The sequence below is a fragment of the Artemia franciscana genome, chromosome 6 (genome assembly GCF_032884065.1).
Source record: "Artemia franciscana chromosome 6, ASM3288406v1, whole genome shotgun sequence".
In the NCBI taxonomy this organism is placed as follows: Eukaryota; Metazoa; Arthropoda; class Branchiopoda; order Anostraca; family Artemiidae; genus Artemia; species Artemia franciscana.
In genome coordinates, this window is record NC_088868.1 from 39,451,671 (window position 1) to 39,478,785 (window position 27,115).

General features: G+C 35.9%; 1 protein-coding gene across 3 annotated transcripts in view; it reads right to left on the reverse strand.

Annotated features, from left to right (window-relative positions):
• Positions 1-27,115, reverse strand: part of LOC136028413 (uncharacterized) — a 154,563-nt gene that overhangs the window by 35,470 nt on the left and 91,978 nt on the right. For all 3 annotated transcript variants that reach the window (XM_065706250.1, XM_065706251.1, XM_065706252.1), the window contains one exon: positions 10,880-10,972. In XM_065706250.1, coding sequence (XP_065562322.1) covers positions 10,880-10,972 — 93 coding nt within the window. The remainder of the gene's footprint in view (positions 1-10,879; positions 10,973-27,115) is intronic.

The following is a 27,115-nucleotide window of genomic DNA, read 5'->3' on the forward strand; positions in this document are numbered from 1 at the left end:
ATGTATAGCATATTATATACGTATAGTATACAACAATTTACATACTATAACTTATGAAATATAATGACCCATATATAACGTCAAGCGAGTCAGATAACATTAAAAAAAAATTCCAGTTAGGTCTACTTCTCCATTCAAAAATTCAACTATCCCCGAATCTCTCAGGATTCTCGAATTTTCCTGAAAGCAAATTGAATTTTCTGAACACTTGACGAGAATTAGCGTTAAGAAAAATTGACTATTTTTATTTTTTGCTGACGTTGTGCCTTTTTCAAATACTAAATTTTGGGAAGGCTTGAACAACCCGTGTTTAAATTCGGTGAAAATTCGGAATAAATGCTTCCACCCAGTAGACTTAATCAAATTATCGTCTTTCGACTAATCATTTGCTCTCTGATTTTTCCATCCTCAACATTTATCTTATCCTGCTATCAACATTTGATAGAAATGAATTAATCTTTCCCAAAATAATGATTCACAGTCAGTAGATAAACTATCAGCATATCTCTATTAGTACTGTTTTTGGGTGAGGGAATAATTATGCAGATGACCTCCATTCTTATTATTTTTCAGCATATCTTTTTTTATTTGTCTCTTTTCGGGGTATTAGTTTTACAAGTTAAGGGTAGTAGTTACCTCACTGGTCTTTAAACCTCACTAGTAACTGGTCTTACAATTCTGTAGAAGCACTTCAAATTCAAAACAGATGCTTGAATTCAGCAAAATGAACTGGAGCCTATATCCCAAAAGTTACCTTTTAGGACTCACTTGAAATTTAAAGTGACGTCACCCACGCATGGAGGAACTCACTTCATGTACCAGACCCTATTCAGTGAAAGAGGTTGTTCAGTTCATTACAAGGTTGTTTAAGACAAAAAATTATTAAAAATACTAAACTTAGGAAGAGAGTCTATGGGATAAAGGGCAAAAAAACTATACTCTCTTGTGAGGGTAATAAACCAACTGAATCCGACTGTACAATCGGGAAGTATTCGCTTCCGTTACCCATTACAAACTGTCGCATGATCGTTTCCGCTGGAAACAAAATGGCTATCTCAAAATTTTGGTCAGATGATTTTGGGGAAAAATGAAGCATGGTAGAGGGCTATCTGCCCTATAATCTTTTTGGTCACTTAAACAGGGCACTAGAACTTTTAATTTCCGTATTAAGACATTATAGAACCATTGGCACAATACGATCAGCTCTGGGAAAAAAGTAATAAACAAAAACATATAAACGCGCACCTGTGATCTTTCTTTTGGCAAAAATTACTAAATTCGACATTTGTGTAGATAGAAGCTTGCAACCTCAACAGTTGACTTTTAGGGGGGTTATTTCACCCCATTTTCAAAAATCAGGCAAATTTTCTTAGGTTCGTAGCATTTGATGGGTAGCACCAAGCTTAATGAATCTTATATATTTGGAATCAGAATAGTAAACCGATTCTTTTCATACATCTTTTTATATCAATTTACCGTTTTTAAAGTTTTGGCTACTACTGAGCCACGTCTCTCCTTAATTACAGTCCGTTAAGGCTCAAAATTATAATTCTAAGGGCTAAAATTGCAATTTCCAAACAAACGATTATCGAAGTAAGGAGTCTAGCTATCACGTAACCCTAGTACTTAGCTCATAACCTACTAGAATTCTGATGTTGAGGCCTAAACAAATTTTACTAGCCTTTCCTGTTACTTTTCTTTTTGGTAATTCTTGCTTCGTTCCATGATTGAACACAAGATTAAATTGGATCAAAGTCAGTGAGCACTAATTAATCTAAATTTCGAATATTCAGGTCCTTTTCTTCTCGGCAAGGGTTTTATATTCCTTATGAGCTTATCAAATTACTTGAACTGGCATACCGTCAACATATCAGAGGTGAAGATATATTCTAGTCACAATAGGAACACAGAAAGGTCGCTGCTGGGAATTTTTGTTTGTCACAATTTGTTTGTTCATAATTTGTTTGTGAAAATTTTCTAATAGACAAAGAGACTGTAGCACTTTTGTGCGACGCTTTCTGGCTTTTCATGGAAAAGTGCGCTTCTCTGTGTCGTACGTACTACACTACGACAACGACCAAAAAAGTGCGACAAAAGTACAAAAGTGCGACAGTCGGCAACCCTGTTGTCAAACCAGTAACAGTCTGAGAGTTACAAATATCACCAATAATACAACTATTAACAAACCGCAAAAAAAGGTGTTTCAATGGCTTCCTGTGCCCAAATATTTGCCTCATATTTGATGTATGTGCCTGATAACAGCTTTAAAATGGTAGAGGTCATAATGTGAGCAGCTATTCCGTAAATATCTTCGTTCTTATTTAAACACCGCAACTATAGGTTTTATCGATTCTTTTAAATAGCAATTACTATTCTCACCATTTCCCCCTCAAATTTATCTCTCTGCAATATATCGTCTATCTTATCTTTTTGTCGTTATAATAGGCCTATTAGAGGCATTTTGTCAAAGTGTCAGAAACACAAAGAAAAACCAGGGAACTTGAGACCACTTTGAAAGTCAAAACTTCCCCCTCCCTCTCATCGAGACTCTTAAAAGCTTGAGCCTATTGATTTTTGAGAGTTAAAAGAATATTTGTGGTCTGTTCTGTCTGAGGATGGTGACTTTGTCAGGCACGAACTACCAAGCTAAGTTGCTATATAAATTCCAGTTGATATGTATGACTCAAAGCGAAAAAAATCTTTTTCCAAGATTCATTTGAATTTCCATGTAAAAAAAAATACCAATAATAGGGCCATTACTACTTTGCTTTACTACTTTAGTACATTACTCATTGGCGCATAACCATGAAGTTTCTTTTTTTTTGGGGAAGGGGGTTGAAGCAATGGGCCCTTGTGGCTCGAGCTAGGACTCAACTTCGTGAGTCCACCCAGGATATATTAATAATAATAACGAACAATTTTATATTTACCTTAAAGTTTGGGCCGGCCAACATTTTTTCACCTCATTACGCGACACTCAGCGCCCTATTATTGTTGTTTGGTTAATGCACATACCCTTTTTTGCTCTATAATTTTTGTTTTGTAACTTTCCCCTTTTCGAATTTGAATATACTATTCAAATTTCTTTTACTCCACCCATTATATTAAAACGAAGACTCATACTATATGGTAGGTGTCACTCGTTTAGTTTAAAAAAATTGTTGACTTCACTTTAGACGAATATTCTTTTTTTGTCTAGGATTAATTGGAATTTACTTATTTTTTTCTATTTACTCTTTTCTGCTCAGTTGTCTCATACTTCTCTTTTTTCGTTGGATTACTCTTTAGATGACTCGCCTGTCTTCCCCCTCCTTTACAGGCCAAGGACCGTTTGTGGGGATTAGTACCATGCATTTATTGTATATTTAATTCATTATAAATAACCTTTATCTTCTCTTATCTTGTAGACGAGTTTTCAAATAAATAATTTATCGTATTATTTATCAAATAAATGTGTTTCTTGGATTACAGGTTGAAAAGTATCGAAGAGGAAGAAGACTAACCTAACTTTTACTCCTCACAGTTATTCCGACAAGCTAGATGAAATTTTGCGTCGAAGTTAATAGCGATATTTAAATTTATTGCCAGGCGACATAAAAGTCTGTGAATCGAAGTTATCAGAGACACTAACTACTTTCAAATAATTCACAGTTCAAAAATTACCAGCAATTTACGACACTAAACATCTACGACTAAGAATTCCACTTTCATTGTTAAACTTAATGACAATACCCTGCCTAGACATCACTATGAGAAAGTCAACTTGACTGGCTATAATTGGTTAAGTCTTTGATTTACAGGCTGTATTTAAAATTGTACTTTCTCAGATAGTATTACATGGATGACACTAAATCCTTCAGTAGAATTGGCAAAGGTCAGCAATTGTATATAATCTTCGAATGATCTTGTTTTCGTTACAGTTCAAGCCAAAACAGCAGTTAAATATTACAAAATAAAAATCAGCCCTAAGGGAAGTTGGCTGTCTCTATACAAATTAAATAAAAAACAAGTTTTTCAACTGAAAGTGAAGAGCAACTTTAAAACTTAAAAAAACAGAAATTACACCTCGCTCTTTACACTGAAGTTTTTAGTGCTTTTAAAAAAGCTCCCTGTTGCTCTAATTAAGCAAACAGTGTTTCAAGAGTCGTTCAAAAAGAAGGGGAACAGAATTCAAACTTCAGCGTAAAGAGAGAGCTGTTGTAGAGTAGTAACCCCCGTCATATACGCTACAGCTTCTGTTTGTCTTAAGTTTTAAAGTTGCTCCTTATTTTCAGTTGAAAAACTTGTTTTTGTTATTTAATTTCTGATTGTTTTTCAAATAATGCCAGAAAATTTTAGCTACTTCTCCAAGAAAAAATCTCTCCTCTCCAAGAACTTATTCTACAGACAATTCAATCCTGGTGAAAATTTACACCGGACAATTATCCTTAACATCTCCATGCGTAAAATTGAGTCGGCAATAAGAAAGCAAGACATAGGAAGAATTTCATATAGGAACTCTGGCAAATCCACCAGTGTAAAATTTCTCCTGAAAAATCCCACCCCCTAGAAACTTCCCTCCCCATGTAAAATTATCCCCATGGAATGTCCCACCAGAAGAAATTTCGTCCCCGCCCCCAAAAATGCATGCATACTTCCCAATAACAAATACTAGGCCTATATGTAAACATACTAGGCATATATATGTTTCCCCAGGGCCTGGAGAGGCGGGGGGAGGGGGGTCATTACATATCCATAGGCATAGTATTCGGTCTTTCAACTATGCTGAACAAAATAGCTATCACAAAATTTTGAACGGACAATTTTCAGAAAAAGAGGCGTGGGAGGGGGCCTGGTTGCCCTCCAATTTTTGGGTTACTTAAAAAGGTGCTAGAACTTTTAATTTCCGTTTAGATGAGCTCTCTCACTATATTCTGGGGCCACTGGGTCGATACGATCACCCCTGGAAAAAAAAACACACACATCAGTGATCTTTCTTCTGGCAAAAAAATACAAAATTGCACATTTTTTTCAGATAGGCGCTTGAAATCTTTACAGTAGGGTTCTCTGATACGCTGAATCTGATGGCGTGATTTTCATTAAGATTCTATGAATTTTATGGAGCGTTTCTCTCTTTTTAAAAAATCAGGCAAATTTTTTCAGGCTCGTAACCTATGATGGGTAAGACTGAACTTAATGAAGTATATATATATATATATATATATATATATATATATATATATATATATATATATATATATATATATATATATATATATATATATATATATATATATATATATATACATGAAATCAATATAATAAACTAATTATTTTGATGTATCTATTGGTATCAAAATTTCGTTTTTTTAGTGTTTTGGTTACTATTTAACCGGGTTGGCTCTTACTTACAGTTCGCTACCACGAACTGTTTGAAAAAAAAATTATTATTATTTTTTTGGTGAACAAAGAGAAAAAGAGAATTGTCCTCTGGCAAATGGTGTGACTCAAGACTTGAAATTCATAAGAAAAAACAATCAAAACTATTGTACAGTATTGCAATAGCTATTGTACAGTATTCAAAAAAAAATTCCCATCAACATCGTCCTTAAATCTCACTGCTGTACTTCGACTGCTTTAAATGTATCCGTCAAAGATAAAATTTAAACAGAACACCAGAACTTTTGTTGAATGCCTACAAATCTAATGGAATGTCATAAAAAATGGAACAATAGCAGCAATTTTTTAAGGCTATCTTGAAATGCTGTACAAAACTGTGTTCTCTAAATTCGTTAGTGCAATTCATTTCACATGAGAGACTGAAAAGGATCACAAAAGGACAGTGCTATAATATCTAATGTCATGGTGAATAATAAAAATGCATTTTAAAACATTTAACAAAAACATTATCCTTTATGCTCCCTGCTGCACTTTGGCTGTTATAAATGTCAGTATTGTCAAAAATGAATTATGCATTACAAGAAAATTTTTGTTAAAGATGTCATAGCAAATAAAATAAAAAGACAAATAAAAACGATAATGGTAGCCAATCTTAAGATCCTTCGCAAAACGCTATTCGTAAGATCCATTGGTGAAATTCATGCTACCGAAGTGGTTGAACAGGACAAGCAAAAGCATGTCCCAATCCCGAGGTCCAAGAATTTCACAAGAGGGCTCATTCTCATGGAAATTAAAAGTTCTAGAACCCTTTTTAAGTGACCAAAAAATTGGAGGGCAATTAGGCACCCTCCCACGCTCATTTTTCCCCAAAGTCAATGGATGAAAATTTTGAGATAGCCATTGTGTTCAGCATAGTCGACAACCTTAATAAATATGTCTTTGGGATGACTTACTCCCCCATAGTCCCCAGGGGAGGGGCTGCAAGTTACAACACTTTGACCAGTGTTTATATACAGTAATGGTTATTGGGAAGTGTACAAACGTTTTCAGGGTGAGTATTTTGGGTTGGGTTGGGGGGGGGGGGTTTAGGGGAGGGAGCTATGTGGGAGGATCTTTCTTTGGAGGAATATGTCATGGGGGAAGAGAATTCAATAAAGGTGACGCAGGATTTTCTAGCATTATTACAAAAAAAAACAATGAAAAATAAATATGAAAAAGTTTTTTCCAACTAAAAGTAAGGAGCAGCATTAAAACTTAAAACAAACAGAGATTATTACGCATATGAGGGTTTCATCTCCTCCTAAATACCTCGCTATTTACGCTAAAGTATTTTTAGTAATTTCAACTATTTATTTTACGGCCTTTCTGATTCAGGGGTCATTCTTAAAGAGTTGGGACAAAATTTAAGTTTTAGTGTAAAGAGTGAGGTATTAACGAGGGGACAAACCCCCTGATATACATAATAAAAATATAAGTATATAAAAGTTCGTTACTTAAGTTAATTCTTAAGTTACGTATATTGCTTTCTAAAAAAAATGTTCCTTAACAGTTAAAGGTTCTAGTTGCCTTTTCAAGTAGCCCAAAAAAACTGGAGGGTAATTAGGCCTCCTCCCCCACCTCTTTTTTCTCAAAATCGTCTGATCAAAACTAAGAGAAAGCCATTTAGCCAAAAAAGAATTTCATTTTAATGATTTATGTGTGGAGAGCCAAAATCAAACATGCATTAATTCAAAGACGTTCAGAAATTAAATTTGAAAAAAAAACTAGTTTTTTTTACTGAAATTAAGGAGCCACATTAAAACTTAAAACGAACAGAAATTACTCCGTGTATGAAAGGGGCTGCTCCCTTCTCAACGCCCTGCTCTTTACGCTAAAGTTTTTTACTGTTTAATAAAGTAGAATTGAGAGAGAGATTCAAACTTGCGTAAAGAGCGGGGCGTTGAGAAGGGAACACCCCTTTCATACACGGATGAATTTCTGTTGTTTTAAGTTTTAATGTCGCTCCTTACTTTCAGTTAAAAAACTAATTTTTTTTATTTAATTAAAATAAGGAGTGACATTAAAACTTAAAATAAACAGGCACCTGCCCGATATTATCACTAATCACTCTTACTATAATGCCTATAGGCATCGGCAATGTTGAGCAAACACGATGTGTTATCAAGCCTCAGCGAAAGCTAAAGCATATCTACACTTTATGATACCCATACAGGCAGGATAAGGGGAGAGGGGGGCATCAATCTCAGAAATCGGTTTTACTTCCTAAATATCTATTTAATTCTGAAATCTGTTTGGTCCTGTCGTTTTTTGTTGGAATTTTACTGCAAACAATGGAAATCTTGAGAAATATGTCACGATACTAGTTAAACCAGTCAGAAGTCGGCCTAATTTGACCCCTAACCATGCCCATAACTATTGACGCTTCTCCTTCCAAGGTGGTCATGGTCCAACGCCATTATAACAAACAAGGAACCCTGAAAAGCTGAAACCAAAGCACCCAACCTGGATAATTGAGTAACATAATTGAGGCAGCCCTGTTCTATAAAAAACATATGTTTGCTACAATTGTCATATTCACGTTTATCCCCAGGGGACAGCAGGCCGATAGAGATGGAGGCCTCTAAACCAAAGAGTAGATCTATTCCCCCCGCACCCTCCTGGGTAGTAGCTCTGTATCGCTATTGATAGATAATTGTACGAATGAGGAATGGTGTAAGATCAACAGGGATTTCTAAGGGGCAGCAGACCCGTTGCGACAGAGACCTCTTAACCAAAGAGTAGATCTATCCCCCTCGGGGTCTCTTTCATGTGTAGTATCTCTGTATTGATTTTTTCAATAGAACTACTGATATTTCCAATCAGAAAATTGATATATATTCTCTTTTCCCTTTTACTCGAAATTTCTTTTTACATTATATTCAATTACACTCTAGCTCTGCTTGTTTTGATCTCGAGATTTGGAACAGAGGTGAATATTGGTGAATAATTGTACAAATGAGGAATGATTTAAAATCAACAGGTTTTTTATCTATCAACGATTCTGAAACTGATTAAGTTGTATATTTACTTTTTTAGAAATTGTTTTGACATAAGCAATTTTTTACTGTTCTTCAGCTACTTTCTTGGAGGCGCAATGGATAGCCAATAAATTATCAGATTACCATATACGTAGTAGCTTAACTAGTTAGGAAAAAAACATAAAATTTCAGTGAAGATAAACAGATCTGAACACCACAAATACATACCCAGCATATAAATTTTAACCTTTAAATATTATCAGTTCTACAGGTAGCTGAATGAAAGAAAATAGCAATGTTAAGGCAGAAAAAATTTATGTTTTTTTCCTTTTATCACATTTCTTTCATCTAAGGGTCATACAGAAATGATCTTGACGATATCATTTATACTTCTATTGCATTGATTTGAAACCTCCAATAATTTATAATGGTTTTAAATTACTATATATGTCACACGTTTGACACACTTGCAAAAGTTATCGTTTCAAGGAAATTGAACCGAAATATTGAGTAGGGTTAAAAGTTCATATAGGTTAGCTCACTATGTGATAACAATGACATTATTTATTGTTGCAAGCATACATAATTTTGCTGTTATAGCTTTCCTTTTTTTAATCTCAAGATTTGGAACAGAGGTGAATTTTTCAAATGGTTCGTGGTAACGAACTGTAAGTAAGGAGGACGCAGCTCAATAGTAACCGAAACTCTAAAAAACAAAATTTTTTTAGAAATAGATATATCAAAAATCGGCTTATTATGGTGATTCCAAAGATCATAAGTTTCATTAAGTGTAGTGTAACCCATCAAAGGCTACGAGCCTGAAAATTTTTTCCTTATTTTCGAAAAAGGGGTGAAACACACCTTAAAAGTCGAAAATTCTTAATGAAAATCGCGTAGTCACATTCAGCGAATCAGAGAGCCTTATTGTAGATGTTTCAACCAACTATCTGCAAAAATGCGACATTTTCTATTTTTTGCCAGAAGAAAGATAACGGATGCGTGTTAATTTCTTATTTTTATTGTTTGTTTTTCCCAGGGGTGATCGTATCGACCCGGTGGTCTTAAAATATTGGAAGAGGGCTCATTAGAATAGAAATTAAAAGTTCTAGTGTCCTATTTAAGTGACCAAAAAGATCCGAGGACAGCTAGGCCTCCTCCCGCACACCTTTTCCCCAAAATCGCTCAATCAATTTAGAGATAGCGAATTTGTTCATCATAGCTGAAAGCGCTAATAACTAGGTCTTTTCATATAACATGACCCCGTCAAGGCCCCAGGGGAAAGGTCCTTCAGTTATAAAATTCGTCCATTGTTTAGGCTACGCATAGTATTTGTCATTGGGAAGTATACATACGTTTTCGGGTGGGGGGGGGTCAACTTTTCTGCTGGAAGGTTTTTTGACGTGGGAATTTTCCATAAGAAGGGAAGTTTCCAGGGGGTAAACTTTTCATGGGAAGTTGTGTAGTGTGGGAATTTGCCCATATCAATACTCATGTTTCTAAAATGTATCCGCAAGATGACCTTACTTTGTCGAAGATGTAGGCCTACAAGCAGCCAGAAAAGAATATTTATATATATATATATATATATATATATATATATATATATATATATATATATATATATATATATATATATATATATATTGAAAACAACAAGAAGCTATTAACACTTTCCATATAAGGGTAAGGAAAGTTCTTCTAAGTGATGCCAGCATTTCTACAAGATACTTACACGGTGATCTTACTTCGTCGAAGATTGTATTAACTGACAGGGGTGTGTTCAGAGTTTTATTTGGAAATACAAAAAACAACAAGAGTTTATTGGCAATCCTAATGTAAGGTCAAGAAAAGTTCTCTGGATGATCCAGAAATTTCAGGAGATACCTACAAGATGATTTTACTGAAAGATAGGTATCCAGAGTTTTTTTTTTTTTTTTTTTTTTTTTTTTTTTTTTTTTTTTTTTTTTTTTTTTTTTTTTTTTTTTTTTTTTTTTTTTTTTTTTTTGGAAAAACAAGACCGAACCAGATATTGTTGATAATCAGAGTGTGAAGTTAAGAGAAGTATTGATTTATTTTAAAAGCTAAATCTTTTATACTGTAAGTACTAGTACCATTTAGTTGGAATTTATTCTTGAGTACAACAGCTTGAATTAAAAAAAAAAAAAAAGATTAAGATTATGATGATACAGAGATTTCAGAAATATACCGTTAATTTCTGATCTTTACTCCTTTAGAAATACGGGGGGCGGTTTAGACCCACATGCTAAAATCAAGTGACTTTGAAATTTTCCCTACAATTTGTCTTCCGAGTGTTTCTTCAATTTTCCATTTTATTTCAATTATATTTGACTTCTCTTGACCGGTCCAAATGAATTCCCCTTTAAAACGATATAGGTTTTAGAAACGTGTTCATTTTTAAGATGAAGAAAAAAATCCCCGTAAGGAAATAATGTTCAGATTGTTCTTAACAGCTTTAAACTTACGGATTTGTCTGTCGAATGCTGGATCTTTGCATGAAGGGTTCTATTCTCAAGTTCCAGCCGTGCTAACCGACCATGTGCTTCCTGAAGACGCTTCTAGAAATAGAAGAATAGAAGATAGAATAATAGAAGAAATAGAAGAATAGAAGAATTCTGGAAGAATAAATTCAGCAACAGCCAAATTATAAAACATGAACCAGTAGGAAGAATCTGATATTTAGTTGCAGTAGCCATAGAAGTAGTATTAAAGTATACACATAGTGTCTTCTGGGTAGTTCAAAATCCACCACAACTTACCCTAAAGGGTAAGTTGTGGTGGTAATAAGTTAATAATGTAAGCCGTTATGGTGATATTGCTTTGTCACCCTACTGACAATCTACATGACCATAGTTCGTTTTGATTTAGTTCAACATCTGCCTAAATATTCATTGAAAGTATCACCTTAATACCCTTAGCTTGTGTAGTAGCGATAGCAGTAGTAACATTAGTAGCAGTATGCACATAGCACCTTTGCTTTTTTTTCAACATCCCCTTCAACACACAATGAAAGTTTCAACTTGATATCATCAACCGTTCCTGAAGCATTGCTGACAACCTATGTGGGCATGATGTATTTCGATTAAGTTCAATACAGTTTCAATTGCCTTAATACCCTTAGCGTTAGTAGTAGTAGCACCTATAGTTACAATAGTAGCAGCAGCAGTAGCAGTAGTAGAATTAATAGCAGCATTCTTAGCTTTAGTAGAAGTAGCAGTAGTAGCAGTAATAATAATTGTAGCAGTAGTAGTAGTTGTAGGAGTAGAAGAAGTAGTATTACGATGCAAATATTGTCCTTTGGTTAGTTTCCCCACAACATCCCCCACAACAAGCCTTGTAAGTTTTAATTTCACACACTTAAGATATTGCTGATATGCCCTTATGACAGCCTGTAAACGGATGGCGTGTTGTGATTCAGTTCACGTTCCCCCCCTAAGAATTCTCTGAAAATCTCACCTTCATACCCTAAGATATAGTTATGACAGTAGTCACAGCAGTAGTATTAGTGCTCAACTTAATGCAATTAGCTATTGCTATGACATCGTCAATATGTCTTTTTGATAACCTGTGGAAATTTCGGCCTAAACCCAACTTTTTTTGTGGTGTCTAACTCTTTTCTTGGGTAAGCATAATAAGTTACTAGTCATATAAATAGTTCCTTGTTTTTATTTAATTTATATTTTATTTTTATTTCTGGTCTCGTTATTTGTTTCTTTTTTTATGATTTAAAAATTACCTATTATTTTAGCTAGATGGTATGCTGTAGATAATTTGGGATATCATGGGCAGCGCAATAGCGCTGCCTAAATAAAGAAAGATGTGGGCGAGATGTATTATTTATTTTTTGGCTTGTTGTTTTTAGACTAGGGCACTTCATATAGAAAGACTTGTCGTAGAAACTTCGAAAGGGGCTCATTCGATCGATAATTGAGAAGGGTAGCGCTCTTTTTAATAGTCGAAAGTGATTAGAGGGCAACCAGCCCCCCCCCCACGCACACCATTTCCCCAAACACATCCAATCAAAATTTTTAGAAAGCTATTTTGTTCAGCCTAGTTGCAAGATCCGGAAATTTTGTCTTTGAGAATGAAAACCCCCCCCCCCCATAGCCCTCAGAGCAAGGGTTTTAATTTATGCCCTGGGGGCATCTATAGCTTCTGTAGAAAGATTGGTCGTATAAGCTTCAGAGAGGGCTCATTGGATTGGTAATCAAAAGTTCTGCACCGTTTTCAGAGTCAAAGTGATCGGAGGGCAGCTACTCCTCCCCCCGCATATGTCGTGTTTTCCCAAAATTAATCCATTAGAAACTTTGAGATAGCCATTTTATTCAAGATAGTCAAAATGAAGATATGGTTGTATAAACCTTAGAAGAGGCGCAATTGGTTAAAAGTAGGAAGTTCCAGTTTCTGTTTAAGAGCAAAAGTGATGGAGAGCAACTAGCCCTCCTAACTACCCCTCTTCACCAAATGCATCTAATTGAAATTGTAAGATTGTCATTTTGTTCAAAATAATCCAAAAAACAGTTAACAATGCCTCCAGTTCTGATGCAATCTTCACAGCTCTGGGGTAAGGGCTGTAAGTTATGCCCCGGAGGCATATGAGGTTTTTATGGAATGTATAGTCTTATAAATTTCAGATGGGACTCATCTGATTTGATATTGGAAGTTCATCATTTTCCAAAACAAACATACAATCTAAGTTTTGAGACGTCTATTTTTTCACCATTTTTGAAAGGGTCAGTAGTTATGCGTTTGGGGATGCCCCCCCCCCCGAGGCCTCAGAGTAAGGGCTGTAAGTTAGGCAATTTAGTATATGTTATTGAGAAAAGGTATTCATGTTTGACTTCTACTTTCCCAATATACGAAGGGCATTAAGGTGAGTCTTTCAGGGAATATAAAGGGGAGTTCTGAACTAAATCAAAACATGTTATATGTATATGGGTGGTCAAAACAGTATAACTCAGGAATAAGGGAGTATATTAATTTGGAAGTATCAGGAAATGATAAGGGAGATGACTAATCAACCAAAATGGCAATATTAGCACGCAACTACTATCTCAACTACCACTGCTGCTGCTATCACTACTGTAACTAAAACTACTACTTCTGTAGCAAGTGCTACTAAGGCTGATGATGTTGAAGTAAACATCTGAGCAAACATTGACGGGGAAGTTGAACTAAATCAAAACATACTATGTGCATTCAGATTACAATTACGGGCGTATCAGCAATATTTTTGAAACGGCTTATTGCATCAATAGTGACCTTCAGTGACATCAAGAGCCGGATATTCAGTTGACCAAAAGGCAAAATCTATCTGCTATTGCTACTGCTGCTACTACTGTTCCTACTACTATCGCTACTACTATGATACTAGTACAATTAAGGCTACACGTATGAAGGTCAAAATGTGACAGATTATTGAGGGGGAATTTTAAAACGATCAAAACACACTATGTACATGCAGATTGTCAAAAGGGCGTATATCAAGAATGGATTTGGGTATTGTATGTTTGAAATTTGAGAAAATACTTAAAGGGGAAAATCAATTGACAGAACGGTAATAAATGCATGTCACTACTAACACTACTACCACTGCTACTTTTACTAGTGCTACTACTCCTACTAAACTACTCCAACTGCTACTTCAATTGCAGCAACTTGCAAGGCTTACTTAAGATGAAAATTTCAAGAAGTATAGAAAAATCTAGGGACAAATGAAAATCCTGCCCTAGTTGCACTTGTGGACCAACGTTAAGAAAGAATTAAAAAAAGAGAATGATTAATGAAAATAAGTAAGAAGGGGTTGGTGACACTGCTTAGAGCTCGATATGAGTTTGTATAATCAACTCAGCATGATCCACAAACGCCTCCAAGATTGATTAAAGAAATAATTAAGATAAGAAACCGGAGTCCGTGGACTAATCAGAAAGTGGATTGAGGTTGAAGCTTCACATGACTAAAACAGCCTGAATTTCAACTCGACAGGGTTCAGAAATCTCCCAAAGACTGAAAATAAATATCAGTGGAAAATCAGAAATTCACAACAAAATGGTTGTGGCACGCCAATAGGTAATACACTAATAATTGAGAAGCCTCGAAAACAATTTTACAATATGATTGATTAAACCCACAAAGCAGTCTCGAGTTTCACCCAATGACCATTTTGCGTGACTTCCTTTCATCTGAATCAATAGACTGAATCCTTCATATACAACAATCTTACTTTTAGTTCCGTAAAGTTTAATGTTGGTTTTTTTATATTGTTATTTTTTTTATAGAATCCAGTGACATTTGTCAAGGGAAATACGAGGTGTAATTACGGAGAGTCCGCTAACATTTGTGAAGGGAATACGACCAAGTGACGTTCCTACGCATATTATATTCGGATTGTACATACAATCCCTTCCAAGTCCTCCGAGAAATTTCTTAGAAAAAGATTAATGATCAAAAGAAGAATTACAACAGTAAATTCTTACCAGCACAAAACCGAGAATCTTAAAAAAAAAAAAAAAAAAAAAAAAAAAAAAAAAAAAAAAAAAAAAAAAAAAAAAAAACAGTGGAGAAATATATGTCCTAACTCTTCTCCAAATCAAAAGATAACGGCATACTCGATCTTATAAATATTTTGCTTACAAGGTGATGTGATGTCCATCCTCTAAATTGAAACCTGCCTCTTGTTCAAAATAAGCATTAGTGTATAATTTACCCTATTTGCTCTATTAGCAATTTATAATTCGGCTAAACAATTATTTCAAGTACCTTCAACAGATCATGGATGTAGCGAGTAATTTTTTTCCAGTGATGGGGAAGATTCGTAAAGGATTCAAACTACAAAAAAAAACATAGAAAATTTCTATTAGAATTCCAATATACCTGAAAATTCAGAGGACCTATTACAGGAGGTCTTACTGAGAACGCGCTAGACAGAGGTGAAGGCAAAAGACAATAAACGATGGACAGCACATCCAGAAATTTTTTTTTGTTGTTTTTAAGCTATTTCATTTTTCGGTAGTTTGGACTGTAATGTAATCAATTTTTTCAAGCGCATCTATTTTTCCTTTTACTTATTTTAAGAACTCGAGTCTTACTTTTTTACATTTCTTCCAGACTAAGCGCTCTGAAGATCTATGATCTAATAATCTATGATCTAATAATCTATGGTCTACTGATCACAAAACCCTAAGGACCCTAAGGTCTGCCCCACCCATGGGTAATCCCCTGTATTCATGGTTTTGACATTGTCTCAGTTAAATTTGAATAAGCCTTCAAGTACTGACATTAAAGGCTATAAATTTTTAAACATGACTAGTTATTTGCAATACAGTCATAATCAAATACATAGCTACTTCCCCTCAATGGCATTCAACCACAAAATACTGTTACTGTCTGTGAATGAAGTTACAATAACTATTGTAAGCAACGGTTTTTGCTACCCTTTTTCTTAGTTTAATTCGGTTCAGAGACAAAAAGTTCACTGTACTTGTAAACTGGAGAAAGATTAAAAATAAATAATAACTTTTGCACAAGTGTAATAACCATTTTCCTGAGGGGGGATCAAACCCGATAAACTCCATCTTACAGACTTCTACTAATATATGAAGTAATGGCGTGCGCTGGTATTTTTTTTTGAAGGGGGGGGGGGGGGTAATCGGAATTTTTATATAATTTAAGGCCATTTGATACGTTAAAGATCATTTTACAAGCCTCGGAGTGAGCTGACCGTCTCAAAGACAAAGGGCCAATAGCAATTTTTTTCATTACCAGAGGAAACTCCCAAAGCTACCAAATTAATCAAATGATATATATTTTTTTTTTAATTCTGACAAAAATTGAAAGGAGATCTCGAATGTGTCAACAGTTCGAAAAGCTAACAAGAGGCCAGTTTAAAATAAAGAAAATATAATTTTTACTAACTGCTGAAGACAGCTTTGTCTATTTGATGTACCTGCAGCATAAATGATAAGTCCCCTGTTTCGGCAGTGTTTTCAACCACAGGGAGTTGCACCACAGAGAACTCCCAAAGCTCTCAAACTGCCTGAATGATACTTCCTTCGAGCTGATTTCAGGGATTTATGAAATCTGAAAGTTTTTCGTCGGCTCTATCTATACACATTTTTAATTTGTCATACTGTTTTATTACATATGAAAATGTCTCTTTGATATCTAGGGATATGAAACAACTTTTTTTAAACAATTTTTTAGGGAAACCATTGAAATTATAATAAGGTCTTATTCAAAAAGCTGGCTTTGAATAGATATTCTGATAAATCAGGCTTAAGCTCAATTTATGATAATTTACTAAAATCAAAAATATAAACTTCATTTCTGTCAATACTTTTGACCTTTATTTACCTGTTAATGAACCTTCAAATGCAAATCAAGCCAATGAATCGGAAACTAGGACATCAAAGAGATTTGCATTTGTAACTGCTTTGAAAAAATAGGAGCGTTATACAATATGTAATTTTTTTTTTTTTTATAAATTTCGATGTTTTGTTTTAGTTTATCTACTGAAGACGGCCACCGTGTGTGTGACCGAAATATCCAGAGATTTTTTTTTTGTTTCTCTGTCAAATAACACAATTTGTCCATATTACTAGTACGTTTGGAAAAAAAATCCTCGCCTCCCGGTTACGACAATGGTCCCACTGATTCTCTTCTTTCTCTGCTCCATATAATTTGACGACATGTTAGGGCAATGGGTTAGCAATAGCCATGAAATATATGTTAAACTTCAAATGACGATTATGTAAACCCTCCTACATTCCACCAAGTGGTGTAATCTCAGAATGCCAAGTATACCACGCCGTTCTGCCACGCTTGGAACAGTTTCTGCCTCGACGGGCACACTTCCTCTATGATTGGCAAACTTCAACCACGCTTGACACACGTCACCTGGTTTACATGATTTCTGAAAATTGGCCGAGGGGGAGGGTATAAACCCCTTGCGAACGTGCTTGGTCCGCAAAAACGTACACATTCTCAATCTTTACATAAGAAAATCGCTTTAATAACTAAACCCATTAAAAATACCTCGAAGCACACAGTAACAGTTTAAATAACACTCATTAAAATTATACCAAACTAGAAAACAAGTCAACTTATATTAGCTTATGTAAATGATTGGACACCAAAAAAGGACAATAAGGGGTCGTCCACATTAAAAATCATGTACATCATATGGCGAGAGCCGCGCTTAGCTGAAGCACTCCAATCATGGCACACGAAGGTGTGACATGGCGGAAGAGTGCCACACATAACGAGAAGTGGCTCGTGATGCTACGACGGTGATGCAAGTGGCTCTCCAAGATATACACCAGATAGTGGACAGTTAGAAGCCCCCAGGAGATAAGTACTAAACGTTTTACGAGAGTCTGTCAGTACACCACCTTCTAAAAAGAGGTCGCACCTTAAAAAACCTTAACTTCCGCTTTTTAATCTGAGATTAATTTATAATAGACAGTCTTTGATTCAAGCATAGTTTACGATTATTTGACTTTCATATATAATACTAATTGTCTGACCGTTACGCATCTTTACTTACTGCTATTTATAATCTCGGATATTTTCATATCATATTTGTACACTTGTAAATGAGATTTTTTTATAGATACCTTAAACCTATACTATGCAAACTTGAATTTCTAATTGATACAAACATAACATGTTCTGCAAGCAATTACTGTATATTTATTGTTTCCTAAAAAGGTGAGATCCTATAGAGGATTTCCATGGAGGGAGTTGGGGAGGAGGGGGGGATAAACACACGAACTCTTCGACTAAAAATCAAAAGACAATTAAATTTCTCGAACTACGAATTTTCTTTTCTTTTATTATCATTATTTCAATAATTATATACATTTAATAATACAAAAATATTCTTTAATAATATATTATTATATAATAATTAAATGATTTTCATAACATTAATAATACATTTAAAAAATTTTGATAATTTAATAATAATATAATTATTATTATTATTACTTTATTATTTTACTTACTATTGTTATTTACGTTTTCCTTTATTTTACTATAGTTTACAATTATCTCGTTCAATCATTCATAAGAAGTATTTAAATTTCAAATTAAAGTATGATCCTTGTCAGTTCTTGCGTCACCATAATTTAGTTCCTTTGAAGTCTTGAAAAGAAACAGCAATATATTTATCAGGTTTATCTGCAAACAAAGGGGGGAGGGGGAGAGATAAAAAAAAATGTGGGCCTTCAATGACTTTATTTTTTACAAATAAGTAAATATTATTATCAAAAACCTTTATATATATATATATATATATATATATATAATATATATAAAAGCAAAAACTATGGTCTGCAAGACAAACCGAATTTTAAGTTTATATAATTTGGCTTGGTACAGAACAACTAATACTAACTATAATTTTGGAAAATGATCTATCTGCACACCTAAGAGGTCAAACTGATCAATTCGACCTTCTTTTTCCTTTTCTATTTTTTGGCGACAAAGCCTATAACTGATTTCTAGCTACAGTACCATACCATACCAGTTTAGTACCATATACCATAGAGTACCATATACAGTACCGTGCAATTGCATAATCAAGAATAGTGTCAAGGTATAGCCTACCTAATACAGTGGCCTCAGCTTACAAAAATTTACTGGGGCAAAATCTACATTTCAAAGTATAAAGAGGGAGGGGGCAAATTAGTAATTTTTCCAATTTTCTAAAGTAAATACCCAAAAAAAGAATTTTTCAAAACATGGGGGACGAAAATCTAGGGGGCCCCTATCTCCCGCCATTTGACGCCACTGGCCAAATATCTGAATCCTTTCATTAATATTATAGTATAGATCAGTTGAACATCTCTATATACCTTTTGTCTATGGTCCCGATTATCATTATTCCACATTACAGAATTCAATACAAACAAGATACTTGCTAAGACAAGTATTGAATTGGCGCATCCCTTTTCTGATTATATTTGCTGAATGGGATTAAATGTTTGCTGAGGGAGGTAATCAGACAAATCCCAAGGCAAAGTGATTAAATGTAGTTACACATAATTCCAATCCCAAAATCGCATACTCCTTTGTAATTACAGGACAACTCAAGGAACTGTAAGCAAAGGATGGCGGAACGCTTTGAGCTACAATGGGTCATTTACAGACATCTCGCTTTGGTCCACGGTGGACAAGCTTCAGCCCATGGGCCATTGACGGAGTGGGGATGATTTAATACTTTGGTCACAGCATAATTTGTCCCCCATTGCTGAACTTAACACTATTCAGTTTAGTTGCAACCAAGCCTCTGTCCCGTTTCTACCATAAAGCGTGGATATATTTCTAGGACAACAGTTAGTTCATAAGACCCGTTTAAAAAGGAAAAAAATCGCAAATTTTAGGACCCAGGCCAGAGCTACATCAAGGCATTAGAGAATGAAGAGCAACTGGAATTGCAGCTAGAACAGAATTAAATCTAAAAACCATGTTCAACTTAAAAGTAGGGAGCAACATTAAAGCTTAAAAAAAACCGAAATTATTTCCTATTTGAAGGGTCTGTGCCCTCCTCAGTACCCCACTCTTCACGCTAAAATTTTTAAGTATTTTTAAAAAGCTTTTGATTCTAATTAAACGACTCTTGTGTTTCAGGAGTCGTTCTTAAAGAATTGGAACAAAAAATCAGACTTTAGCATAAACATTGGGATGTTAAGGAGGGAGCACTTACCCTCACATACGGGATAATTTTTGTTTGTTTCAAGTTATAATGTTGCTCCTTACTTTCAGTTGAGAAAAACTTGTTTTTTAAAGTTAATTTCTAATCGTTTTCAAATAATGCCGGGAAATCCGCCTCTCCCACCATGGAGATCCCTTCCCAGGATGAATTTCTCCACCAAAAGTTCCTCCCGCGTAAAATACCTCCCCATGAAGTTCTATCACGGAATATTCCATTTTCACTAAAAACTGCTCCCCCTTCGGAAAATTTTTCGCAGACGATTCTGCCTAAAAAATTCTACTTAGCATACTTTCATTTGCAAAAAAAAATGTTATTTGTTTGATTCATGATCGTTTTTAAATCATGCCAAGTACCCTCCGTGGAAAAGTTTTCCCAGACCCCTCCAATGGAAAGATTTCCCGTAGGAAATTACCCATGGAGTTTCTCCCCTGAACCCCCTCCCCCACGAAAAAAAAACCGGACAATTCCAATCCTGCAAAAAAAATCTCCCAGACAATTCCTCCGGGGCATCTCCACATGTAAAATTGAGTTGCCAAAAAGGCAATAAGACAAATAGAAAGCATTTCGTAAAGAGACTCTGAAAAATTCCCCCTAGGAAAGCTAATCCCCATAAACTTCCTTCCCTATGGAAAATTCTTCACGGTTAAAATACCCCCCCCCCCGAAAAAAAAACATCATGTGTGATTACTTCCCGATAACAGATACTACGTGCAAACAAAGGGCGAATTCCATAACTTAGAGCCCTTTCCCCAGGGGGGTTGAAAGGTCATATCCTCGAATTTTTGGTCACTTAAAAGAGGCCATAGGAACTTTGAATCCCTGTCCGAATGGGTCCTCTCCCGATATTCTAGGACAATTGGTTCAATACGATTAACCATGAGGAAAAAGACAAAAAAAAACTAAACAAACAAATAAACAGGCGTTCATGATCTTTCTTCTGAAAAAATGCACATTTTTGCAGATAGAAGCTTGAAACCTCTATAGCAGGGTTCTCTGATATGCTGAATCTGATTGTGTGATTTTCACTCAGATCAATTGACTTTTTGGGGTTGTTTCTTCCTTTTCTTCAAAAATCAGGCATATCTTCTCAGGCTCGTAGCTTTTGAAAGGGTAACCTTAAACTTCATGAATTTTATATAACTGGAATCAGCATAAAAAGCCAACTCGTTTGATGTATATTTTGTTATAAAAATTCCGCTTTTTATGGCACTTGGTATTAACCAAGTGACATATAGCAATCGCAAATTCTGTCGGTCTGTCGGTCCCGGTTTTGCGTTTTCCCAATTTGACCATCTGGGGGGAGTGGGGGGCCGGTTAAATCCGAAAAAGTAGAAAAAATGAAGTATTTTTAACTTATGAGCGGGTGATGGGATGTTAATGAAATTTGATGTTTGGAATGATATTGTGTCTCAGAGCTCTTATTTTAAATCCCGACCGGATCTGATGACATTGGGGAGAGTTGGAGGGGGAAACCTAAAATCTTGGAAAACACTTAAGAGTGGAGGGACTGGGGTGAAACTTGATGGGAAAGATAAGCAAAAGTCCCAGATACATGATTGACATAATCGGAACGGATCCGCTCTCTTTGGGGTAGTTGGGGGGGGGGGGGGGGGGTAATTCTGAAAAATTAGAAAAATGAGGTATTTTTAACTTACGAACGGGTAATCGGATCTCAATGAAATTTGATGTTTAGAAGGATATCGTGTCTTAGAGCTCTGATTTTAAATCCCGACCGGATCTGGTGACATTGCGGGGATTTGGGAGGGGGAAACCTAAAACTTGGAAAACACTTAGAGTGGAGGGATCGGGATGAAACTTGGTGGGAAAAATAAACACAAGTCCTAGATACATGATTGACATAAACGGAACGGATCTGCTCTCTTTTGGGTAGTTTTTTTTTGGGGGGGGGGGGGTTATTTCTGAAAAATTAGAAAAATGAGGTATTTTTAACTTACGAACGGGTGATCGGATCTCCATGAAATTTGATATTCAGAAGGATATTGTGTATCAGAGCTCTTATTTTAAATTCCGACCGGACCTGGTGACATTGGGAGGGAGTTGGGAGGGGGAAACCTAAAACTTGGAAAACACTTAGAGTGGAGGGATCGGGATGAAACTTGATGGAAAAAATAAGCACAAGTCCTATATATATGATTGACATAACCGGAACGGATCCACTCTCTTTGGGGTAGTTGGGGGAGGGGTTAATTCTGAAAAATTAGAAAAAAATGAGGTATTTTTAACTTACGAACGGGTGATTGGATCTCAATGAAATATGTTATTTAGAAGGATATCGTGTCTCAAAGCTCTTATTTTAAATCCTGACCGGATCTGGTGACATTGGGGGAAGTTTGGGGTGGGGGAAACTAAAATCATGGAAAACGCTTAGATTGGAGGGATCGGGATGAAACTTGGTGGGAAAAATAAGCAGAAGTCTTACATACGTGATTTACATAATTGGAACGGATCCGCTCTATTCGGGGGGGGGGTTAATTCTGAAAATAAGAAAAAATTACGTATTTTTAACTTACGAAGGAGTGATCGGCTCTTCATGAAACTTCATATTTAGAAGGACCTCGTAACTTAGATCTCTTATTTTAAATCTCAACCGGATCAAGCGTAATTGGGGGAGGGGCAGTTGGGGGACCGGAAATCTTAGAAAATACTTAAAGCGGTGAGATCAGGATGAAACTGGATGGGAAAAATAGGAACCTGTCTAAGATAAGTGACTGACATAACCGGGCCGGATCTGCTCTCTTTGGTGGAAATGGGGGGGGGTAATTTTCAAAATTGAGGTATTTGTAACTTACGAAAGGGTGACCAGATCTTAATGAAATTTGATATTTAGAAGGATCTTGTGCTTTAAAGTTCTAATTTTAAATTCCAACCAGATCCTGTGACATTGGGGGGAGTTGGAGCGGGAAATCTTGGAAAAACCCTTGGAGTGGAGGAATCGGTATGAAGCTTGGTGGATAGAATAAACAAATGTCCTTGATACGTGATTGACAGAATCTTACTGGATTCGCTCTCTTTGGAGGAGTTGGGGGGAGGGGTTCAGTGATTTGGCGAGTTTGGTGCTTCTGGACGTGCTAGGACGATGAAATCTGGTAGGCGTGTCAGGGAGCTGCACAATTTGACTTGATAAAGTCGTTTTCGCAGATTCGACCATCTGGGGGCTAAAGGGAGAGGAAACATTAGAAAAAATTAGGTATTTATAACTTACGAGTGGGTGATCGGATCTTAATGAATTTTGATATTTAGAAGGACATCGTGACTCAGAGCTCTTATTTTAAATCCTGATCGGCATTAAGCCTCTTATTTTCCTTTTTAAATCAATCTATTGATTCATAGAATTTTGCTAGAGCTCATACCATATGATCTCTCGGCTCTTAGCTCTTCTCGCCTCGTCACAAGTGCCATATGAGCTCTTAGCTCTTGTTTTTTTAGGGTAGGTTTATTATTGGACCGATTTGCTCCTTACGTACAGCTCGTTACCACTAACTGTTTGATTCGCTATTAAGTCGCTATTCTAATTCTAATTCAGCAGCTTACCCTACCAAGATAAATGCGATCATTCGTTGGCCCAAGAAATGATATTTAAAAGTTTCAAGCTGATTGAAAAGGCAAGATCAAGTATGTGCGTCTTTTTTTTTACTTGCTTTATTTTTCATGAAAACCCATAAATTTTCCCCTTGCTTTATTTATTAAATGAAAACATCTAAGTCCTTTTTTGGAACCAATTAGGAGTAGAGGTCCCCCGCCAATTTCGAAATTTCAAAAAATACACTTTTTGGTATTTTCATTGAAAATACTTTTTTAAATATTTCCATTGAGTAAAAAATAAACACCCCCGCTAAATTTGAAAAGAACATTTGCCCTCCCAAAAAAAAATGTGAATTGGCACCCACGTATACGGGTCATGGCAATGAGTTTGGAATAAAAAGACAGTTCATTAGAATTTTCGCCTGTTATGTTTTTCAACCCGTAATGATACAAAGCAGCTGTCCAAGTAACAAAAAAGAAGATTTAGGAAAGCTCAGAACTTGGTGAGTAATATACTGAATCATCTATCTGTAAGTTTTTTAAGTTGAAATGTTTGTAAGAAAATTATCAAGTCTTGACATTAAGACCCTAACCCCTCCCCCCAAAAAACGAAAAAAATGTTTTACGACTATCTTGCTGAATCATCTAATTAAACCTCGTGACTAACTGAATTCGAGTTCTACTAATGAGTAGTGATAGGAGGGGTCTCTGGTCTCAGCCCCTCTCGAAGTCTTTTTACACGTTTCCGCACGTTTTCATATATTTTTCGGATAAACATTAATTTTCGGAGTTTTAAAACCCCACCCCCTTCACCCAGAGAAATATTGGACTCTTGAATTAAATTCCTGTATATTTTCTTCGAGAGAAAAAGAGCTGAATGTGCAATTTTTCAGGACAGAAAATACTTTCAAATTGAGCTCATTCGAAGAACTAAATACGCAGCAACCCCAAAAAAGCGCCAAAATGGTGTAAATATTTCCCATCTGGCAACACTCATTCATCGTATTCAAGTTTTTAAAGGAATAGCTAGTGACAAAATAGAACAGTTTCCAATTATTTTGAAAAGGAAATGACATGACAGAAAACCAAGAGTCAGAAACTTCCGACATACTGGCGGGGGCAACCATTACAAAAAGAAAAGGGAGTCTCAGGGAACAAAAAGAGAGAATACGGAAATACACGCCACTCAGTGTTTGGTGACAGCATCCGGCAGAGCATAATCTATCATAAAGCTGTTTCACCAAATAAAATGAAAAGGGAGGGTATCTTCTAGGCAGATTTGGATCTAGAATTTTTGTAAGTGGGGGCACTGAGAGAAATATCATTCCAAACAAGAGCTAAGAGCTCATATGGCACTTGTGACGAGACAAGAAGAGCTAAGAGCCAAGAGATCACATGTTATGAGCTCTAGCAAAATTATATGAATCAATAGATTGATTTAAAAGGAAAATAAGAGGCTTAATGCCGGTCAGGACTTAAAATAAGAGCTCTGAGTAATGATGTCCATCTAAATATAAAAATTCATTAAGATCCGATCACCCACTCGTATGTTATAAACACCTAGTTTTTTCTAATTTTTCCTCTCCCTTTAGCCCCCCAGTTGGTCGAATCTGGGAAAACGACTTTATCAAGTCAATTTGTGCAGCTCCGTGACAAACCTACCAATTTTCATCGTCCTAGCACGTCCAGAAGCACCAAACTCGCCAAATCACTGAACCCCTCCCCCAAACTCCCCCAAAGAGAGCAAATCCAGTAGGGCTCCGTCAATCGCGTATCAAGGACATTTGTTTATTCTATCCACCAAGCTTCATCCCGATTCCTCCACTCCAAGTGTTTTCCAAGATTTCCCCCTCCAACTCCCCCAATGTCAAAAGTTCTGGTCGGGACTTGAAATAAGAGCTCTGAGACATAAATTACTTCTAAATATCAAATTTCATTAAGATCCGATCACCTATTCGTAAAATAAAAATACCCCAATTTTCACGTTTTCCAATAATTCCGGTTTCCCCCTCCAACTCCCCCCAATGTCAAAGGATCTGGTCGGAATTTAAAATTAGAGCTTTAAAGCGCAAGACCCTTCTAAATATCAAATTTCATTAAGATCTGGTCACCCTTTCGTAAGTTACAGATACCTCAATTTTTAAAATTCCCCCCCCCCCCATTTCCACCAAAGAGAGCAGATCCGGTCCGATTATGTCAGTCACGTGTCTTAGACAGGATTTTATTCTTCCCATCCAGTTTCATCCTGATCTCATCGCTTTAAGTATTTTCTAAGATTTCCGGTTCCCCTCAAATGCCCCCCCCCAATTACGCTTGATCCGGTTGAGATTTAAAGTAAAAGATCTGAGTCACGAGATCCTTCTAAATATGAAATTTCATGAAGATCCGATCACTCCTTCGTAAGTTAAAAATACGTCATTTTTCTAATTTTTCAGAATTAACACCCCCCCCCCAATAGAGCGTATCTAAGACTTCTGTTTATTTTTCCACCAAGTTTCATCCCGATCCCTCAAATCTAAGCGTTTTCCATGATTTTAGATTCCCCCACCCCAATGTCACCAGATCCGGTCGGGACTTAAAATAAGAGCTTTGAGACACGATATCCTTCTAAATACCGAATTGCATTGGGATCCGATCATCCGTTCGTAAGTTAAAGATACCTCATTTTTTCTAATTTTTCAGAATTAGCCCCTCCCCAACTACCCCAAAGAGAGCGAATCCGTTCCGGTTATTTCAATCATGTATCTAGGACTTGTACTTATTTTTCCAAGTTTCATCCCGATCCCTCCACTCTAAGTGTTTACGAAGTTTTATATTTCCCCCAATGTCACCAGATCTGTTCTGAATTTAAAATAAGAGCTCTGAGCAACTATATCCTTCTAAATATCAAATTTCATTGAGATCCGATCACCCGTTCGTAAGTTAAAAATACCTCATTTTTTCTAATTTTTCAGAATTACCCCCCCCCCCCCCTAACTACCCCAAAGAGAGTGGATCCGTTACGGTTATATCAATCATGTATCTAGGTCTTGTGCTAATTTTTCCCACCAAGTTTCATCCCGATCCCTCAAATCTAAGCGTTTTCCATGATTTTAGATTCCCCCACCCCAATGTCACCAGATCCGGTCGGGACTTAAAATAAGAGCTTTGAGACACGATATCCTTCTAAATACCGAATTGCATTGGGATCCGATCATCCGTTCGTAAGTTAAAAATACCTCATTTTTTCTAATTTTTCAGAATTAGCCCCTCCCCAACTACCCCAAAGAGAGCGAATCCGTTCCGGTTATTTCAATCATGTATCTAGGACTTGTACTTAATTTTCCAAGTTTCATCCCGATCCCTCCACTCTAAGTGTTTACGAAGTTTTATATTTCCCCCAATGTCACCAGATCTGTTGTGAATTTAAAATAAGAGCTCTGAGCAACTATATCCTTCTAAA